At 30.2% G+C, this 20786-nt stretch overlaps 2 protein-coding genes across 2 annotated transcripts in view; both read left to right on the top strand.

Moving 5' to 3' along the window:
• Positions 1-1752: 1752 nt before the first annotated feature.
• On the top strand, positions 1753-6014 carry LOC146541620 (integrin beta pat-3-like). The gene is made up of 8 exons (XM_085194849.1): positions 1753-1938; positions 2122-2516; positions 2613-3111; positions 3409-3746; positions 4036-4152; positions 4498-4645; positions 5082-5466; positions 5773-6014. Exons 1-8 carry the CDS (start codon positions 1825-1827, stop codon positions 5982-5984), a joined length of 2208 nt encoding a protein of 735 aa, XP_085050975.1. The 5' UTR covers positions 1753-1824; the 3' UTR covers positions 5985-6014.
• A 1898-nt stretch (positions 6015-7912) lies between these two features.
• The window catches only part of LOC146541619 (integrin beta-6-like), a 29391-nt gene continuing 16517 nt past the window's right edge, over positions 7913-20786 (top strand). The window contains exons 1-2 of the mRNA XM_085189754.1: positions 7913-8225; positions 19827-20012. Coding sequence (XP_085045880.1) covers positions 8079-8225; positions 19827-20012 — 333 coding nt within the window. The 5' untranslated portion in view covers positions 7913-8078. The remainder of the gene's footprint in view (positions 8226-19826; positions 20013-20786) is intronic.

Raw genomic sequence — 20786 nt, 5'->3', positions numbered from 1 at the left:
TTATTAATTAATATTATGTAGTTGGATATTAATATCCTTATTATAACGCAGAAATTAGGTTTGGTATACAGGAAAACTTTTATGGGTAAACAACGTTTTGTATAGCAATAATTATATTTGACACTATGATTGAGTATTTTCGAAGTAAATATTTTAATTGTACCTACACGCGATGCTCGTTGTTTCAAACCCTATCCCAGGATTATAATAATTGTTTACATTTCTTTTGAGTTGAGTTCTGCCACTCAATACGCAATGCCTCCAGAATTCGGTAGAAAGTGGGGAACGGAGTGTCTTAACACTAGGTTCCTTTGATACAGCGTGAAGCTGACATATAATATACTAGCGGACGCGCGCAGCTTCGCTTGCGTATTTAGGGGTGAATTCTAATAACCCATGAAACATGTGTTCGATGAAATATTTTAAAGTCTAAATATCAAATTTTATATTTTTTTAATTGGTGGCGATTTGAAGATTTTTCCATATAAACTTTCAACCCCTTATTTGCACCCTTAGGGTGTGAATTCTAGAAAACGATGAAACACGTGTTCAATTAAATACTTTTAAAAATCTAAATTTCAAATTTTATAAAAATCGGCGCCGATTTAATTTTTTTTCCATACAAACTTTGAACCCCTATTTCACCCCTTTAGGGTAAAAATTTTTCAAAATCCCTTCTTAGTGGATGTCCAGATTACGAAAGTAAACTTTTGTCCAAATTTAACGTTTCTACGCACAGCGGTTAAGGCTGTGCGTGCGTCTTACCTCAGTCAGTGAGGACAAGTCCTTTTATATATATATAGACTAGCGGACGCGCGCAGCTTCGCCTGCTTATTGTTTAGGGGTGAATTCTAATAAACCATGAAACACGTGTTCAGTGAAATATTTTTAAGAGTCTAAGTTTCAAATTTTATAAAAATCGGTGGCGATTTAAAGATTTTTCCATACAAATTTTCAACCCCTTATTGGCACCCTTATGGGGTAAATTCTAAAAAACCGTGAAACACGTGTTCAATTAAATATTTTTAAGAGTCTGAATTTACAATTTTATAAAAATCGGTGCCGATTTATTTTTTTTTCCATACAAACTTTCAACCCCTATTTCAGCCCTTTAGGGTTAAAATTTTTCAAAATCCCTCTTTAGTGGATGTCCAGATTACGAAAGTAAACATCTGCCCAAATTTCACGTTTCCACGCACAGCGGTTACGGCTGTGCGTGCGTCTTACCTCAGTCAGTGAGGACAAGTCCTTTTATATACCTATATAGATTAATCTTATGTAATCATAGCTATACTTTCTATTTATATAATTTTCCTTGCGAAGCAAAAACGATTTGCTAGTATACAATAATAATATTTATAGTTTTAAACTAAGCCAGTAGCTAGTTCGTTATGTATATAAATCATCCAATTAAATTTATTTCCCGTAAATAACCCTAACATAATGTTTACGTATTTTAATAACTAATCCACTTTATAAAATGTTAAATGAACGTAACATATGGTACTCGTATAAAAATTATTGATGAAGTTATAAAGGACAACGAAGATGAATTCAAATATAAGAATTCTCAGATCTTTCGTTCTTTTGAGTTATTATGTTTTGAGAATGAAATTCATTATATTCTCGAAGAATTATAAAAAAAATATTATTAATAATAGCATTGTTGTTAATAATAACAACTTAACACGAGTACTATAGAGTATTTTAGCTCATTAACGTTGTACAAATGAAAATATTAGTTTATCCTCAATAAGCTTTGAGGTAATATTCTGTTGCCAGTTTCAGTTGTTAATTGTTAACAGAATATTTTGTAGTGTTATAATGAATTTATATTTAATTCTTTTCATTCCCATCGGATTAAGTTTTCAAGTGTGTGATCATAAATCTTGTGATGCCTGCTTGAGAGATGCTGAGATATGTGCGTGGTGCTATGAGGTGATGTCATTGAAATCAATTAAGGAAATTTTCAAATTAATATTTAAATTAAATATGTATTATTACAAATAGCTTAGAAGAGAGTCAAGTCAGTTGTTTAATGTATTTCTATTTCTATTTGTAGATGATATAAAAATGCTTAAACTATTTTTTTACTGTAATTTTATTTCATTTTAATTACAGAATGACTTCAAAATTACGAAAAGATGTTTACCAGCTAAAGATATTCCTGAAAATTGGTGTCCAAATTATATTCTGAATCCCAATAGTACCATTAAACTACTTAAGGATTTAAATTTTAGTTCAACTATTGGCAACGTGGTGCAGATGAAACCTCAGATATTAGATGTTAATATAAGACCTGGAAGTTCCGTTGATATTAAATTTGCATTTCAACGAGCTGATAACTACCCGGTGGATTTATATTTTTTATTCGATGGTTCCGAGTCGATGATTAAGATTCAAAATGAAACAGCCAATCAGATCGAAGACGTATATAATATGATGCTTAAAATGACAAACAATATCCTTCTAGGAATGGGATCATTTGTTGATAAAAATGCTCTACCGTTTACTCAGTAAGTTTTCCTTTTCCTTACTTTAGTTTTTTTTGTAAAAATAAATTATAATATATTTTTATATCGTATTCTTAGTAATTTATAATTTATTTTCAGTTTGAAGAACAGTACACGCACATATTCATTTCATAATCGATTAAAATTAAACAGTGATCTGGAGCTATTTAAAGAAACTATGAACAATGCCCCATTTGGTGGCAACTATGATCCACAAGAAGGTGTTTTAGATGGACTTGCACAAGTCTTGGTGTGCAAGAAGGAAATAGGTTGGCGTAGCGAATCCACAAAGATCATAGTTGTTCTTACTAACCAGCCGTATCATGCAGCTGGTGATGGAAAGTACGCAGGCATCTTTCAACCTTACGACGGCGGTTGTTACTTAAAGAAAGACAAATATTACAAAGAATTAGAAATGGATTACCCGTCCGTCGGTATCATCAACAAATTGGCATCAGATGAACAAATCATAGTTTTATTTGCCATTGAAACCGATGTTAAAAATACTTACAAAGCCCTGAGTGATAATATAAGAGGCGCGAGGTATGCCACATATAATGGCAACAAAATTACAAAAATATTGAGTAACATATATAAAGTAAGTATAATAATATCCATATTTATAATTTTCACGGTAATCGCCATGAGCTACAATACCGACTCGATAAAGTGCGTATTCTCTTTCTCAACAATATATGAAGTTTCTTTGCATGAAAACGAAAATTCCTTATATCATGTATTTAAACCTATATACCTATATTCCGCATACATGGTGTCCACAGATTGGATGATATTATGCTATAACTAGACAATTGTAATTACTGTATTCAGATTAAGTGAATTTTATCATATTTTATTATAAAATACCCAAATATATATATATTTTTATTTACAGGGCATAATACAGATGCTAATATTGAACTATAAAATTGGAAATAGTTACCAAAAATATTTTGATATTTCATTCAATCCGGATTGCTTAAATAACCCTAGATCTCGCGATTGTAGAGTTCAGGAAGGGACAGAAAAGGAAATAACTTGCACTATTAAATTATTAGAATATATTGAAGTTAAACATACTACAATAGACATATTATTCGAAGGAGTTAAAGAGAAAATACAAATTAATGTGAACGTAATTAAAGATTGCGATTGTGAAAAAGAGATGAATTCTTCTCTATGCAATGGAGGCGGCACACTGAACTGTGGAGTGTGTGATTGTTATGGTGATAGGTAAGTTGTAGAATCCGTCAATATTTAACTTTTTAAAATATTAGATATAAAATTGGAATGGTACAATTAATAAATAACAATTAATAATCCATATGCTTATAAAAATACGTGTGCTGGCTAGTTGAAATGTTAATTACTAAAAAAAATGAAAAACAAAGTTTAACCATTAAGTATAACGTTCTAATATATCCTTACAAAAAATACACTTGTAAAAGGAATAAATGAAATTTTTTAACAGTTTATTTTCTATAAACTTAATATATATTTGCACTTTTTTACCTACTTACAGATATGGCGAAAAATGTCATAACCCCAACGACTTCTCAACATGCATAGCTGTTAATACTACTGCAGTTTGTAGCAACCATGGACATTGTTACCGGGGAAAGTGTTCCTGTAAAGAGGGGTAAACCTTTTTAGAATTATGAGAGTATCAGTATTTAGATAAATAGCACGGCATTGAGTTCCTCCACTCAACACGCAAGCCTCCAGATTTCAGCAGAAAGTGGGAATTGTCTTAACACTAGGTTCCCTCTGCCTACCCTGCTGTGTGCGCGATACAGCGTGAAGATGATCTAAATTTTTAGTACAAAGAAGTCCTATAAAAAATATGACGTAAAAAGGTACCGAGATTAGAACATCAATACAACTATAAGTCGCAGTCGGTGAAACATGAAGTTATATTTCTTATGTTTTTTTATTAGCTTATACTAAATAAACATATTTTTAATTATATTTTCCCATAATTAAGATACGAAGGCGACTACTGCGAGTGTAAGGTCGCGTGTCCACAAGGCGCGGACGACAGGTGCGAGTGCATATGCGGCGCATGCAAGTGCAAACCGGGGTGGGGCGGTAGTCTTTGCAAGTGTCCATCACCACCAGACTGTGGTGATGAGGTAAGATTATTAGTATTAAAATATGTATAACATTTAAAGTAATATATTATTAAGTAATTATTGATTATGTACTTATACATTATAGTGAATATCTCATTGCCAATAATTATACAAATAACTAGCACAAAATTATCTAATTATTATTTGCAAACACAGAACACATGTAAGGCCGTCGTGGCGCAGCGGCACAAGGGTGTGACTGTAACGCGACGGTTGTGGGTTCGATCCCTACTCGAGGAAATGAAATATTTAGTTACGTTTATTATCCATTTCTTCGCTCTGGTGTCGAAGCAAAGCGTGGCGTTGAGTTCTGTCACTCAACACGCATTGCCTCCAGAATTTGGCAGAAAGTGGGGAACGGAGTATCTTAACACTAAGTTCCCTCTGCCTACCCTGCTGCGTGCGGGATACAGCGTGAAGCTGATTTTTTTTTCAGAACACATGTAATGGACTAGGCAATTGTATTTGCGGCAAATGCAAATGTCAAGACACAGCCAACTGGGACGCAAGGACGAAAAAGGATAAATATTGCAAGGTGACATGCTTTGAAGAATCTTGCCATGAAAGACAATGCCTCATCCTAGAGTCGCTAGTATTATCATATTTAAAAGAAGATGGCTATAAGTTCGAAGACAACATAAATATTACAATGGAAAAGAATCTAACTCTCTTTAACTCATCTGATTCGACCTGGTACCTCTGTCCTCAGCTGAGGATCGACGTCGGGTGTTACACAAAATTTATATACAGTTACAGCAAAGAAATATATGCTCTTAACGTAAAAATTCAATCGGATTTCGATTATGCTGAGACGTATTATTGTAAGTACTTCTTGCTTAATGCTAGACATTGGTAGCACGAAATTATTTAAACCCTAAAATATATAACTATATGTATGTAAGAGTATATATAGCCTAGCCTATCAACAAAGCTGATAACAAGCATACAAACACATCATTGAATTACAAAAATATATCTTATCTAATTTATTTTTACAAAATTCATTTTAATAAAACATACAATAAGCAATTAATAAGTTATAAGTTCAAAGTATTTGTCCAAATATCGCCTTAATAACTGATTCTTAAGTAACTTCTTAAAGCATATTTTTTGTTTATCCATTACAGTGCTAGGTGGAGTGAGTTTAATTCTGTTGATTTTAATCGGACTTGCAACTTTAATTGCATGGAAGTATTTGACTGACCGTCGGGACCGCCTTGAATTTGAACGCTTCAAGGAGGAAGTTGCGGCATCAGTGATGTGTGACAATCCCATCTTCCTGGCAGCCACGAACACCTTCCAAAATCCTACTTTTGGCAAAAGATCTTTTAAATCTTAATATACGACTGTAAATATGTTAATAAATAAAATGTGATTTTGTTTTATTTTTGAATAAACCTGTAGTGTAGTAAAAGATTCGTGGACGTAATAAGTAAAAGGAATTATTTCCCATTCTTCAAATAAATATTGTAAAACTTATCGTTAGTAAGTATATAACAATTAATATAATAATTTACAATAGCATATTATTAAAGGGCACAATAAAGTACCTTGCTATTATAATTTTAAAGGCGCTGTAAGCTAAAACTCAATATTAACTTATTTAAAATTGCTTCTTCATTTAAATCTGTTATTAAGATGCAATTCCTTTAGAATTCGGCGAAAAATAGGCATCAGAAGAGTCTTAACGGGGACGGAGTATCTTAACAATAGAAGATCCCTCTGCCGACCCAGTTATATACGGGCTACAGACCAAAGTTAAGAAATATACATAATTTGGGGAAATAATTCACAACATATTTAAAACTCAGATAATTACTTTTTTTATAAAATTACATATATGTATAAGTACCAAGAGTACAAATTGGGTACCAAGACAAAAGCATAAAAGTGACAGTGGTCTAAAGCGAAATTATCATAGACAGATTTTTAATTTTAGATTTCAATTCATTTTACTTCATTTTATTTATATACAGATTTCATTTTATTTTATTTTTGATTGTTATTTAGTTACATTATGAATATATAACAATTAATGGAACGGAATAGTTTTTCTACAATTAAATATTTAACTTTAAAAATAAATACATCAGGTTAAATTAAAGCTGTTTGTTTAGGTTATGTTTTTGCTTGTAATTTTCTAATCTTGCGTTTGACAACTATTGCAATATAATTGTGTACAGTAGTAAAGTACACACTCTTATGACTAGATGGCGCTGCTCAACATTAAATTTACTTTTCTCATGTAACTTTTACTTTTTCGAATATAATATAACTTGAAACAGTTTTATACTTCGACAACATCATACTACATACTCCTAACAAAGTATAATTACCTAATAATTATAAAATAGTAAATAAAATGACATATCATAGAATTCCTGAATCGCGCTATTAAAGTTTTTTCAATTGATAGATATATATACGTAACAAATCCTATTAAAAAATCGGGAGTCCGTTTCTACACAGTTAAACAGGTTTGGGATAGAACTGTTCTAACTCTATCCCAACGACTCGTATGTGTATACGGTTGCACTGACGAGTCGTTCGCGGGTCGTAAGGAGCTCTTGACACCGATGCAAATGAATCCACAATTAGTCTGGGGCTTGTGTTGAAATGTTTGTAATCGCGTCACGCTGCCGCCGCTATGAGCAGGACTTAATGGGTGGTCAAAGTCCAGCCGCTGCAGGCAGGCAAGCGTTAGAAGCTTGAACAAGCTTCTTGTCGAGAGCACCTCACCGCGTCATGCACGTGAGCGTGCCGGGATCGCGCACCTCCGTGCGGAGGAGATTCTCTGCACACTATACGTAGTGCAGCATAGAGGTATGAAGGGACATGCGCGCTGGATTGATGCCGTGACCCTTTCGAGGAGCGACGTTGCGTTCCTCCACCAACTGTTGTAGAAAATTTGACTCTCTTTTGATATTTTTTTTTATCAACGTTGTTTATATATTTTTTTTATATTACTTCTTACTCTTTTACTTGTAAAATTTTAAGCAAAGAACGCATTTTTTTTAATAAAAATAATTATAAACATTTTTTTAACACTACATTAAACGAACACATCACGTTTCTCGTTTTGAATAATATTTTTAATTTACACTTCTCTATAAATAATAATTTATAGTATATGGTGACATAAACTACTTTACTAAGCTAGAAATTTTCTGAGAAAATATCGTATCCGCGAGTTTCCTTCTACTGATGAATCATCTCCGCGCTGTCAGATCAAGTGGGAGAGAGGTCGGCCGAGCGCCGTCACACAAACTACAGGCCAGCAGGCCACAGTCTTGGCCCTCTCGCGTCCACGAGCACGTGTACTAGTAGTTGCACTAAACGCTAATTTTGAAGTCGATTTCGAAGTATTCTTTCAAAAAAAAACTGTGCAGTGTGAATTTCGATATTATATATTTATTTCATTTAAATATAAAATATGGCGACTTTGTGGTTTGCAGTGCTAGTTGCAGTTTTTACACAACAAGTTATCGCAGTTGAACGAGATTGTTCGAATTTCGATAATTTAAAAAGTTGCAACGAATGCATCAGATGCGGCGGAAATTGGTGCAAAGATAAAAATGAGGTAAGTTTTTTCATTATATTTTAACGTAACGGTGAAAAGCGGGTTATCTACCCGCACTTAAGAAGTTGCCGGTTTTAATATTACTTATATTTATTTTATATAAATATTCGATTCAAAAAAATAGAAATCGTGAAAACAGTAGACAACAAGTATTTTGTAAATATATTTAAAATATCATTTTTGAAATTACTTATTTACGTACATAAAGTGTTATCATTATAATTTACCTGCTATATAAATTCAAAATATATCTGAAAAAAAAAACAATATTTAGATATTACTAATGATGACGAACATTAATACGGACCAATATCCAAAATTGTATGTAATTTTTTCTCCTTTTTATTATTTTATACGGTTAGGTACAAAGACAAATGCAACTTTAACTAACATGGTATATTTCATAAAATGAAATAATTACGCTAATAATAATTATTAATGAACGACCGTCATTAAAGGAATAACAAGTATACAAACGGAAGGAAACAATTGAGTCAATAATGATGCTCATACAACGCCAATCTATTTTTGATCTTGTCAGCCATGAACTTTATTGGTTATTTTATTTGCTTTCATAGTCGGCGCGACGAAAACGGTCAAAGATAACTTTTGCAATTCTTATTAGACAGGCCTAGTGACTTTCAAATAGAATATATCAACAAACGAAAAGTATAACATATAATACATTGATAAAAATAATGTTATAAATGGATATTCTATCAACTTTAAATTTTTATAAAACATAAATATATTTATAAAACAAAATTAGTAAACTAAATATTGTCTCATAATCTTATAATGTTATATAAATATATTACAAGCAAATCTCCATTGTTTATTTACGACAGTCTATATCCTAATTTATTAATAGACCTCCGTCCACTACGTTGATATGCACTTCCTATGATAGCTTCCTATCGCGTTACGCCTTACCAACTTAGGTGAATGTAGAGACTAACATAAATATAATATTGTTTGAATTATTCATTAAAATATTAAAGACTTACAGAACTATCTTGATTTTTTTTCTCCTTTCTATATTGGCATATAATGTGTGTACTTAAAATAATTTACCTACGCAAAACTTATATTTTAATTAGAAATAGAAGATTTTTAATTGTAAGTAATTTTAAAAATTATCATTGTTAATTGGATTTAAACTCTGCATGATTACTTTTCGGCTAGCATTACTGTGTAATGTCATAATTTCTAATATTTTTATTTAATTTCCCACCAACTTGGTTTTCTAATTTTATACTTGACAGCAGCATTAATTTATTCAGCCAACAATTAATTTTAAATTATCTTTAAAATATTTAATGCTTTAAATATACTGTAATTGTATGTTATTTACATAAATATTTTTTAGTTTAACCAATAAATATTAATGTAAAAAAATAATAGAAACTATATTTACTATGCATGTTAGGTGAAAGCCCTTAGCGCCGCGCTTTCGCCTCTCCATTCAGACAATTATTGCATAGGCAATGTACAATTATTTACATAATATATAGAAAATAGCACATCTATTGACTATCCTTGACTATTGATGATAGCAAATATATCCTGGCTTATGGTAATCTTAATGATGTCATTGTTGTCACCACGGGTTAGTACTGGTGTTGACAACAATGACATTATTAAACCCATGAAATTTTAAATTATATAATAAATTCATGTTACAGCAATCAACATTGCATTTTAGTAAACATTCATCAAACACACAAGACTGTTGTTGTGTTTTATGTTCATTTGTGAACCTGAACTACTAATTGCCCTTCACTAATGATCAACTAATTTTCACATTACGCACATAACTGGCTAAAATGAGGATGTTACTCTAGTTCTCTTGAACTCTTGTTACAACATGACGTTTATTATTCGTCAGGGTTAAAGGTTATACGTAACGCATTATATACCTCGACCTATTAATGATTGTTTATTTTTTTTTACCTCTATCCATCAATTTTATAGAATCGGCAAAAAGAACCCAGGTTCTCGATTCTAGGTATAATATGACATGCATATTTTAAATACATGTCATGTGGTCAGATATACAAAAAACAAAAAAAAACAAAATACGTAGAGTTTTTCATTATTTACTCATCTACTTCTGAGTACCTTCCGTTGTTTGATGATTGTGCATAATCAACTGAAGTGCTGTTGGGCGGATCGATAGACTAATTTCCTGAACCTCCCCATTTCCCAATATCCGGTGATAAATATACTTAGTGTAGTTACTCATTTAAGTGAAGTCCTTATTTTGAAAACCAAGGCAATACGGTTAGTTTTTAAATAAATATATTAGTAGGCTTTACCTTGGTATATGCTTGGTTAACTTAATTTATACTTGACTTGGCTTGACTTATCTTATATTAGTTTTTCCCTTTGTCATTGAAATAATATTGGTAAATTTTATAGAATAATAGAAATAATATTGGTAATTTTTCCTCTTGCATTCAAAATGTTTTGGAAACTTCTAGACGGTATTTATATTCTGCTCTTTATATATTTTGTATCCTTTGCCAAATCAAAGGAAACATTGGCTTTGTTGTTTTATTACATTTGCACGTAGATTATAAAATACGTTATATTATACTTTATTACCTACTGGTAAGGTTCAAGGAAGTGCTTTTGAACTATAATAAGTCCCGTCTATTTTATTTTTATAATTTAAAAAATGTTCATAAATGTCTCTTATAAAATGTCATATAAAAGAGCAGTCTCTTTGTAAACGTCGTCGAGTAAAATTATGTGAATCCTGGCGACGCTATGAATCATAAAAGGATAAACTGCTGGCATCTTGCCATTCTCATTAAATTACACGCGTTTGTTTATTGTTGTTATTTGCATAAAATAATTGCTTACTATTAAACTTATTATCACGTACCTTATGCTACGCGTACTGAAATTTATTTCCTATTATACGGTATTTAAATTTTGTTGTTTCTGCTGAAACAATCATAAAAAAAATATTTCTTTTTATTACTCAGTAATAATATGAGATATTCAATCTACATAACTTTTTCTCATTTCATATAATAAATTACTAGATCCCTTACTTCGTCCTACACTAACGGCAAAACTATGAGGTAACTTTTGTCGTTAGCTTTCCTTGTAAATACTTACACTTAAATAATTTAGTCTATTTATTAAGAAAGCTTTTAAGCTGAAAAATATGCAAATAAGTCCGCTTTTAAGTTTTAATTCAACGATTTCTCCAATGAATACTGCGTGTTTACCCAGTTTTCTGGGAACAAGTCAACTGTTTTGATTCACAATTAGCATTAATTTACAAAACAGTTAGTGTTTAACATAGTTTACAAAGTCATCTACCGAGTGCCGGGTGTAGGCTTCCAACGTGCGTATACGCATCGTGTGCGGTAAAGTACTGCAACAAACATCCGTACAATCACACCGTTACTGAGAAATCATAAATATAACCCGCTGACCTATATTCGGTCCTGTTTTGGTAATAAAATATTGCATAATTTTTATATCTGTACGTTGTAATCGTAGACGCTCTCGACATGTTGACTTCCAATATATTTAAATTTATATCGTCTTATTAGCATTTCTAATAGAGAATTTGATGTAAATACTTGATATGGATCTTTAAAAAAATATTCCACTAGTAAAGGTGCTATTCACAACTATTTAGAGAGAAAGGCCAAATCTTTAACTTTGTTAAGTACTTATCAGGCAAAGTTAGAAACAAAATAATATATTTTTATTATGAGACTTTACATATTTCTTAATACACAGATAGGTACAATAATACTTCTCTATATATTTTCATTAATGGGTTCAAATATCACTCCGTAATTTTATGATGACCCTATATAACGACAACACGTTAAGCAAGAACACGATTTACACAGGTACTTATTTCAAGCAATCTGGTCTGTTTGGTCAAACTTGTATAGTTTTTGAGACTTGTCAATGAATTTAATTTAATATTTTAATTATCTCTTAAATTCCGCGTAAAATAACCTATATGTGTGTATACATTTTATAATCTATTTAATATTTATTAACACAGATAACCTATCTTTTTGACCTTTTCAACCTGACATCGTTACAACATTATGCATGTAATGCGTTAAGAAAAATAATTTATACATTAAGTAATTTCACAAAAAAATATTTAAATAATAATTAACTGGAAACAAGACATTTACATGAACTTTTCAGTTTCGCAAGAAATAAATCTGGTTGCATTTAGTAATTGAGGATAATGATAAACTGTAGGTACTGCAGTTATGATAGATCGTGGGCAGTTCTTGCTTAAGCGTGTGTCAGCTTATTGGTATTTTAAAAAAGTTCCATCTGTCACGTTAATTATTAATTAATGGAATAAAGAAAACTGTGATATATTTATAATTAAAGTTTAAAATTTATGTTGTACGTTGATTGTAAATGCTTAATATATATTTTCAGTGTGATATTACATTTATATTTTTACATTTTTAATTTTTTTATTTGAAAGTTTGTTTTCATTTTCAATAAGTAAGTACCTAGTGTATAAATTGTGAAATATAAACTGCCTCACACTGCGTAGAGAACGAAAGTGTCTTAACGGGAACACTAGGTTCCCTCTTCTTTCCCCGATAAGCACTACATGTAGCAAAAAAATGTTTGTTTTTTTTAGTTGAGACGTACAACTTGAGTGAAGAAACTAGAAACTAATCCGTGGGCCACGTTACCTCACTTATCCGACGTACTATGGGTAATATTATCCACAATACTAGTATAAGTTGATGCGTAGACTTAATCCAATTACAGAGGGTATTACTATCGAAGTCGGCTGGAAGCCAATAAAATCCGGACATTCAACTGGCAAAGGTATTTACTATACAGATTTAGTAAAATATTTAGATCTGAAAAATATAAAAGTACTCGGCACATATTTCTTTAATAAAATTAAATAGTTTCATTTTAATCATATAGTTTGTAAAAAAAACTCAAATAACCTATAATACAGAGAGACTATAGGTAAATATTATGAATATCATATTAGAAAACGAGTTTTCTTATAACTCGAACAAGATCATGTACTTTTTACTATCAAATAAAAAATAGTAATGCTTAAAATGGCAATGGCCGGCACCGTAGTGCCTGGCCGTGACTCTATTTCGCAGTAATCATTATAATTTGTTAAAAAAAAAATTGCCACTTGTATGGTATTTTAATGAAATCTCTACCACAATTTACTAGAGAAATTCCACAATCAAACACAATTCCTGTAATAACTTAACCTGCTTCGTTTAATTATTTCGTTAATCAAAAACTTACGTAACTCCTTGGTCAGTCAAGTCAGTATAAGCTCATACTGACAGGTGTATTAATTGCTTGGATTATTATAAACGATTAACATTTACTATATACGGTAAATGAAGTATGTCACAGGGCATCGGCTGTAAATCAGTATAATTGTTGCTCCACATTAAAAACTAAATGCCATTTATATTCCGCAATGCGCAGCTGGTGCGTAAAAGACCTTTAAAAATATTAATAAAGGACGTTATATTTCATTCGGCGATAATGAGATAAAATCTTAAAGTATAAAAAAATATTATTAAACAGTGTATTGTGTAGATATTTTTAGAAATGAATATAAAATGTTAAACGAAAGATATTTTTTTTAACTCAATTGCAAAATGAAAATCATTCATTTATACTAGTTAGAATTTTGTCGTATAGTCCAGAGAAGTTTATAATATGTACCTGCATACATCAAACATACATATATGTCTAAAATTGTAAATCAAAATAATAGTTAATTTTTTATATGTATTATGAAAATGTGTTTTGCAATTTAGCACATGGAAAATGGCCAAAAGTTTTGTAATTAAATATCATGATATATATACTATACATTTAAGTTTAAATTTTAATATTATATTTATATATAATACTTTTCTATGAAACATAAATATGTTTTACAATTTTCGTACTGCGTAAACAAACTAGTACCACCCATATTTTCGTATCAATAAAAGTTGAATTGCGCTCTTAAAATGAATTGCTTGGAGATAAGCCAACGTGGAATATTTTTCTACTAACAATTTAAATCGTCTGTTGTCTTTCTTTCGGGGCGTTGACCTTATAGTACAACTTTTATTTTATTTTTAGTTACTTTTCCGGAAGCTTTTGCAGTGTCAATCTGAATTCTGTAAGGAAATATCGACATTTATCGACATTTCTCTAAAGTTGTCATTTGTTTTTCTTTTTTTCAATACATTATTGGTGGTTTACGTTAAAATTGATAAATATAATTAATTTTAACATGAATTATACATATTCTTTAAATATTATTAATATGATTATTTATTAAGTGCCCTCACCATACCTTGCTTGTTTGAAGCTGATTTCATAAATATTTTTTTAACTTCACGCTGTACGACGCACATAGCAGGGTAGGCAGAGGAAACCTAGGAACCTAATGTTAAGATACTCCGTTTCCATTACGACACTTCCGTTCCCCACTTTCGGTCGAATTCTAAAGGCATTGCGTGGTGAGTGACGGAAGTTTCCGCTACAATACATAAATATATATTGTTTCTTATACGTACATATAAATAACGTACTAAAAATCAGAATATACCAAAACCACTTCCCATTTACCAGTGTACATTATAACTAATGAGGTATGACACAGTATTATTAATATAACACCCGTTTCTACATAAAAGTGCCAAATACGACGCAAAAAGCGAATAATAGTTGAAACCGATACAGCTTATTCTGAGTCAACAGTGTGGAATTACTGGGAACCGCTCGAGAGTGGAGATGCGGGTGAGATCATTGTATCGAAAAATAATAATTTGATCTTTTGTCTGTCCGCTTGTATGGAAAGATTGAGGAAATTTTTTTTTTTTTTATTTTCATTTACTTATTTTAATTATATTGTTATAACAGATATTAAGAAGTGGAACAAAAGTGTTTTCAGTTCAAATTTACGTCTTATATTGGTATACAAGGAGGGTAACAACAATGGGACAGTACCTACAGGCTAGGGAAAAAAAATTGGCATATATACATTATATTTAAATATATAACTAACCGGTGCAATAAATCAATTGAATTTTTTTTTTTTTTGCTTCATTTATACTGGTGTCCTTTCCATAAGGTTATCGAGTGTCTTACGTAGAACAAGACTGTATGAAAAATATATATTATATATAGAATACTTGACATAAAAATAAATCAACTTAGGCCTGTGTGGGTACTTAATAACAATCCGCATCATATGAGAAAAGAAAAACAGACAGACAATTTTACAATCGCATTTATTTACATACGCTCACGAGTGTGGGCGGAACAATGAGATTGACTTATAAATTTGATGCATCTTCATACAAAAAGTCTTTTACGTCAATATTGCTTTGAGATAGTGCTTTCAAAGTTTATTATCTACACATTATATACATATGCATATTAATACTGATTTGGTAGAAAATTCAAAGAGGAAACTACAGCACTTATAAGTTGAAATTTGGCATGTAGCCTTCCTAGATTAAAAGGCGTAGGGAAGCACTAAGAAAGAATTTCTTAGTATTCAGGAAAACGGAAAAAGGGGAAAAACTAAATTTTCAAGTGCAGATAATCAAATAATATTTAAGCTTCTCTTATAAATTATTCTTATATCTTCATGATTAATATTGATATTTTAGAATGTATATGTTTTAAGAACATTAGGACCCGTATACCCATTTATACATATAAAATGCAAGATGCGAAAAAATATTAAAAAAAAATGTATTAACTGCCATCTCAATTATGTTGTTTTTAATGATTCAAGATTCTTGTACCTACTTACTTATTTTCCTTTTCATTTATAATGAAACTGGTAACTCGTTCTTAACTAGTATGTGTCGCAATGCTCTCCCCTGCCTAAGTATTACTTATAATATACCACCCACACGTAAACGGGTATATTCTGAATGCAGGCTTTGATAGGAACATTGAACGTTCTATGGAGTGGTACGCCTACATCCTTAACTTTCATATTTTATGAATTTTATTATAAAATATTTTATACCGCATATATTCAAAAGGATATATTCTTGTTAAGTCTAAATATGTTTAAATGTATATTATATACCTAAACATATTTTAAGAAAAATGCAAATTTAGCTTATAAATTGTGGCTTGTAATTTATTATTAACCCGTCTATTGCAGAAATCAACAATGTGTATTTTAATAGGTATTTTAAAAGACATTTTAAGAATGAATTAAGAATACTCCAATATAAATAAATTTTTATTAGCAGCTTTACATATTCTCATACACATATACAATCACACTAAACTAATACAAAAAGATATATTTTTCCGCTAAATAAGTATCTATGTAATAAAATATAATAATAAAATATAACATACTAATTGCCGTCCAACGCGAGACCGTACGAGGTGAGATAGTGATCAGAATAAGGCTGAAGGGAGTAATCGACGTCTATTATAGCGACTCCCACACCCCGAGGGTTTATTGCCCTCGCTTGCTTCATAACTACAGCATCGCACTTTCTCATCTTATTAAATTGGACCATTAAAAGCGGTTTTTTTTAAACATTTATCTCTTTACTTAGATTTAAATATTGTTTAGGTATATTTTTCTACTTTATTATTAGAAAATGAAGACTGATTTTAATATTAAATAATTAATGAACAAAGAAAGACTATTTAGTTTCACAGAAAAACAGAACTTTAAATTACTAATATTATTTTAATTATGACCATGTCTCGTCGCTATAAAAATATACATACCTTTATCGTTTTCGCATGAAATGTCCTTGCTTTTTCTGCAACCTTCAAAAATATTATATACTAAAATTTATTTTAAAACAAGTTCTATTTGTTTTCTTCATAAAAATATTATTATTTCCAGTTATGAATATTAGGTAGGTACCTACGTACTAACCTCATACAAAATACCTCAGCTCGATGAAGCATAGCGAGCTAGTAGATTACCTTTCAAAATATGATGTTAGAGTAATAACGGGGGTATATTGCAATTGTATTGCGTAATTTGATATCTCATCATCTTAAATTGTGCGAAGATTAAATTAATTTAATTTCTAGGCCGTTGTGGCACAGCGGCACAAGGGTGTGACTGTAACGCGACGGTTGTAGGTTCGATCCCCACTCGAGGAAGTGAAATATTTATTTACGTTTATATTTCCATTACTTTACTCCGATGTCTTCAGAAATGAAGAATGAATGAATCTTGAGAAATGTTACACTATTAAAACATTAATATAATTTTTCATTTTAATTTTATAAAAGAACAATAACAGTCAACCTAATTTAGAAATATATTTGTAGAAAATTAAGTAAAATTTACTAACATGATATTTATTTATTTTTTACTATAACTTTTTTTATGGTGTACCTATATCGACAATCAAAGCTATACTCAACGGAGATCCGCGTAGACTTATTTCGAATTGAATTAATAAATACAATTTAAAAAAAACTCTGAAAGCGGTTTAAATATAAATCGAGCTATTAGCTAAATACTATGCAATACCTGTCGCAAAAAAAGTTAATTAAATAATTGCAATAACTACCTTGCCTTTGTGGCGCCACAACTCTACAATGTTTATTCTTTTAAGCATATCTTAACTTTATTTTTTATAAAACGTCCTTTGCAATTGGTAATTACAAAAAATAGCAATTGATTTAAATTACTAAACCGGCTCTCCGATTAATTTACTAACATTGAACAAAATAGTAAAATATTATAAGTAAATATTCATAAGCTATTAAATATATGAAATCTCGTTTGATACTCTCGTTTAAAATTTATTTTTATTTTCCTTTTAAAAAACATATAACTAGCGTACGTTTGAGGATAAAAAGGTATATAAATATCTAAAGTACCTACCTCTAACCTACCTGGAAAGTAATTGCAATTTTAGTGACCCATTCTCAAAAATATACATATAACAAAAGTTTAATTTTAATGCGTATTTCATCACGCTATAAAGCTTTTATCAACTTTTATTTCGTCTACTAGTAATATACTAAAATTATCTAATAACTTCTGAATACAGAAATATATTCATTTTTGTATTAGTGCCATGGCGAAGCTGGGACGTGTCTGACTAAACTTTGTGGGTTATTTCTCCTTCCTGTTTACAACTATATATCATATTATATTACAAATATTTGATGTCTATAAGGATTTTCCTGTAAAATGAAGTGTAAAAAATGGAAGTTGAACAATATTAAAAGATATGTGGAATGCCAGCAGTACGTAATTTATGTCTCCCCGCGTTCTTTATTGGCGCCAACGATCATTCTGCTGTCGTAATTTAATTAATTGAAATTGTTAACATATTATCTACATAATAATTACGTATCTGTGCATTTAATTTACTAGCAAATGTACTTACTAGTGTTGGATACACGATTTATTTTATTTTTACATTATCCCCAGTATCTTTAAATATATCCCAAAAGAAGGCACGCTCTACTAAACGTCACACTGGCTGATTATTTTGCACCTGTCATCGCAAACTCGAGCCATTAAAAAGAAAAAAAATAACGCTTATTAAGTTAAATGTGTGACTTTTTTCAATGTTATCAGTGCCACGATATGCACAATATTTTAAAAAAATATTATTACAAAAATACATTATCATGTATTGCATAATGTAGTTGCACATTTTCAGTAAAAAAATATTAACAACGATAATAAAGTATGACTTTTGCAACATATTTTTATCGTTGTAAGGATCACACGCCATTAATTTCCGCTAAATACAATTGTATGTATTGTTTGAACGTAAAGTATGAAGTGTTATTAAATTAAATGTAATAATGTAATGTAATGTAATGTATGTATATTTCATTTTAACCTGTCAATTAAAAACTCAATTTCAATACAATTCAGATTTTATCGAGAAATATCAAAAACATCTATTTATGTAGGTACAAGATATTAAATTTAAAGTTAAGTTTATGTCGATTTACTTTTATATTTTTAAATATTCTTGCGTTATGGAGGGCTTATAGTAGAAATAGGAAATATATTAATATATATACTTAAGTGCATATTATCTCATTCTACATATATATTATATAATATATTATATAAAAATATTGAACCTACCTATTTTTTCATCCCCTAATATAATTTTAAACATATTATAGCTATATGTAGGTATCAATTATTCATAAAATACATAGTTATATTTTGTAATATTTTTAACATTTTAGATATGAATTTGAAACGTTTTGTTTAATTTATGTAAAATTTATCATTTATCCTACGAGTGACGCAATTAAGGCACTATGAGAAGTAAAACCTCATTCCACTTCCAGCCCATATAGAGAGAGAACGCGTTAGTTTACCATATAAGCATTTTGCTAACGTGGACGCCTCTACTAATTGGAGAGATAGGATAGATCTTTAGTCATTACCTAGTATTTTTTTTCTTGTTTTTCTAGGTTGAGTCGACAATACTCTATTTTCTTTTTCTCAAACACACCAAGAACTATTATTTTATTTAAAAAATCCTATATTTTTCCTGAGACAAGCTTTGTATAAAACATATAAAAGATACATATTAATACTTGATATTGTTTCAGAACCGTCGATGTTCTCTATTGGTCTACGACAACTGGTGTAGTTACGATAAGGAAGAACTCTCGTTTATCAATAACAACCAAGAGGAAGGTGCAGAGTTCAATCCGCGGTTGCAAACACAAACGCTGAAAGTTGGCAATGATGAGAATTTCAGCTTCGGATATTCTTCTAAGATGGAAAATCCAAAGGTAAATCAGGTTCCTAATTCGTGCTTAAATATATTTTATATGTTAAGAAATATTAGGTACAGGCGTTGAGCATTTTGGAGGTTCTTGTTGAACCCGAGAGTTTGAAGGACTGTTTTTAGAAAAGCTTATACAATTAAAGTTCTTCAGCTTGATGGCCCTATGTGAAGTGAACAACATGTGTTAGGATGATAAAAGTAGAGTCATTTTAAGAAAACCAAATTTTAGTAATACACAAAAAGAATATTTATTAGATGTTATTGTTAAAATATATTCAAGAAATTATTTGTTTTATCTTTTTATACGAGAAATTTGATATAAGTACCTATCGATAAAGCCCTTCTAAAGCTAACTGCGCTCATATTTACTTTTACACAGAGAAAGTAAATATTTTAAACTCTGTCATTATACTTAAATTGTTAAATAACAATTACATAAATGGTGGTTGTTTTCTACAATTACAGTATAATGCAAAATGCATTTGCTCCTGGTGTAATTCAGATGACTCCCGTAATCATTATTAGTGTATTATCATAACGACCGCAGATTAAAAATAATAAAAGTTAGTTTATGACCCTGTGGCCTAGGTTACGAAAAATATAATTATATTAGTTACAGGTTCAAGTAGTAAATAGTAAAAACTTTTACATATAACAGTATAAATGTTTGATTTAAAATCTAGTTATTTACCTATTTTGATAAAAAATAGTTAAAATTTAACTCTGGAACCTAATAGCGAAGCTAGGTTCCCGGTATCGACAAATAAAAGGTGTCGAT

The sequence above is a fragment of the Heliconius melpomene genome, chromosome 1, assembly GCF_056956725.1.
Source record: "Heliconius melpomene rosina isolate 202511_hmr_F chromosome 1, ASM5695672v1, whole genome shotgun sequence".
Lineage (NCBI taxonomy): Eukaryota > Metazoa > Arthropoda > Insecta > Lepidoptera > Nymphalidae > Heliconius > Heliconius melpomene.
This window is presented reverse-complemented; position numbering and strand designations above follow the sequence as displayed.

Excerpts from the sequence above, each read along its gene's own strand:
- LOC146541620 (XM_085194849.1), top strand. The coding sequence starts at position 1,825 with ATGAATTTATATTTAATTCTTTTCATTCCCATCGGATTAAGTTTTCAA. Across the intron at positions 4,153-4,497 it reads AAGTGTTCCTGTAAAGAGGG|ATACGAAGGCGACTACTGCG; the intron begins GTAAACCTTTTT and ends CCCATAATTAAG. Across the intron at positions 5,467-5,772 it reads TTATGCTGAGACGTATTATT|TGCTAGGTGGAGTGAGTTTA; the intron begins GTAAGTACTTCT and ends TATCCATTACAG.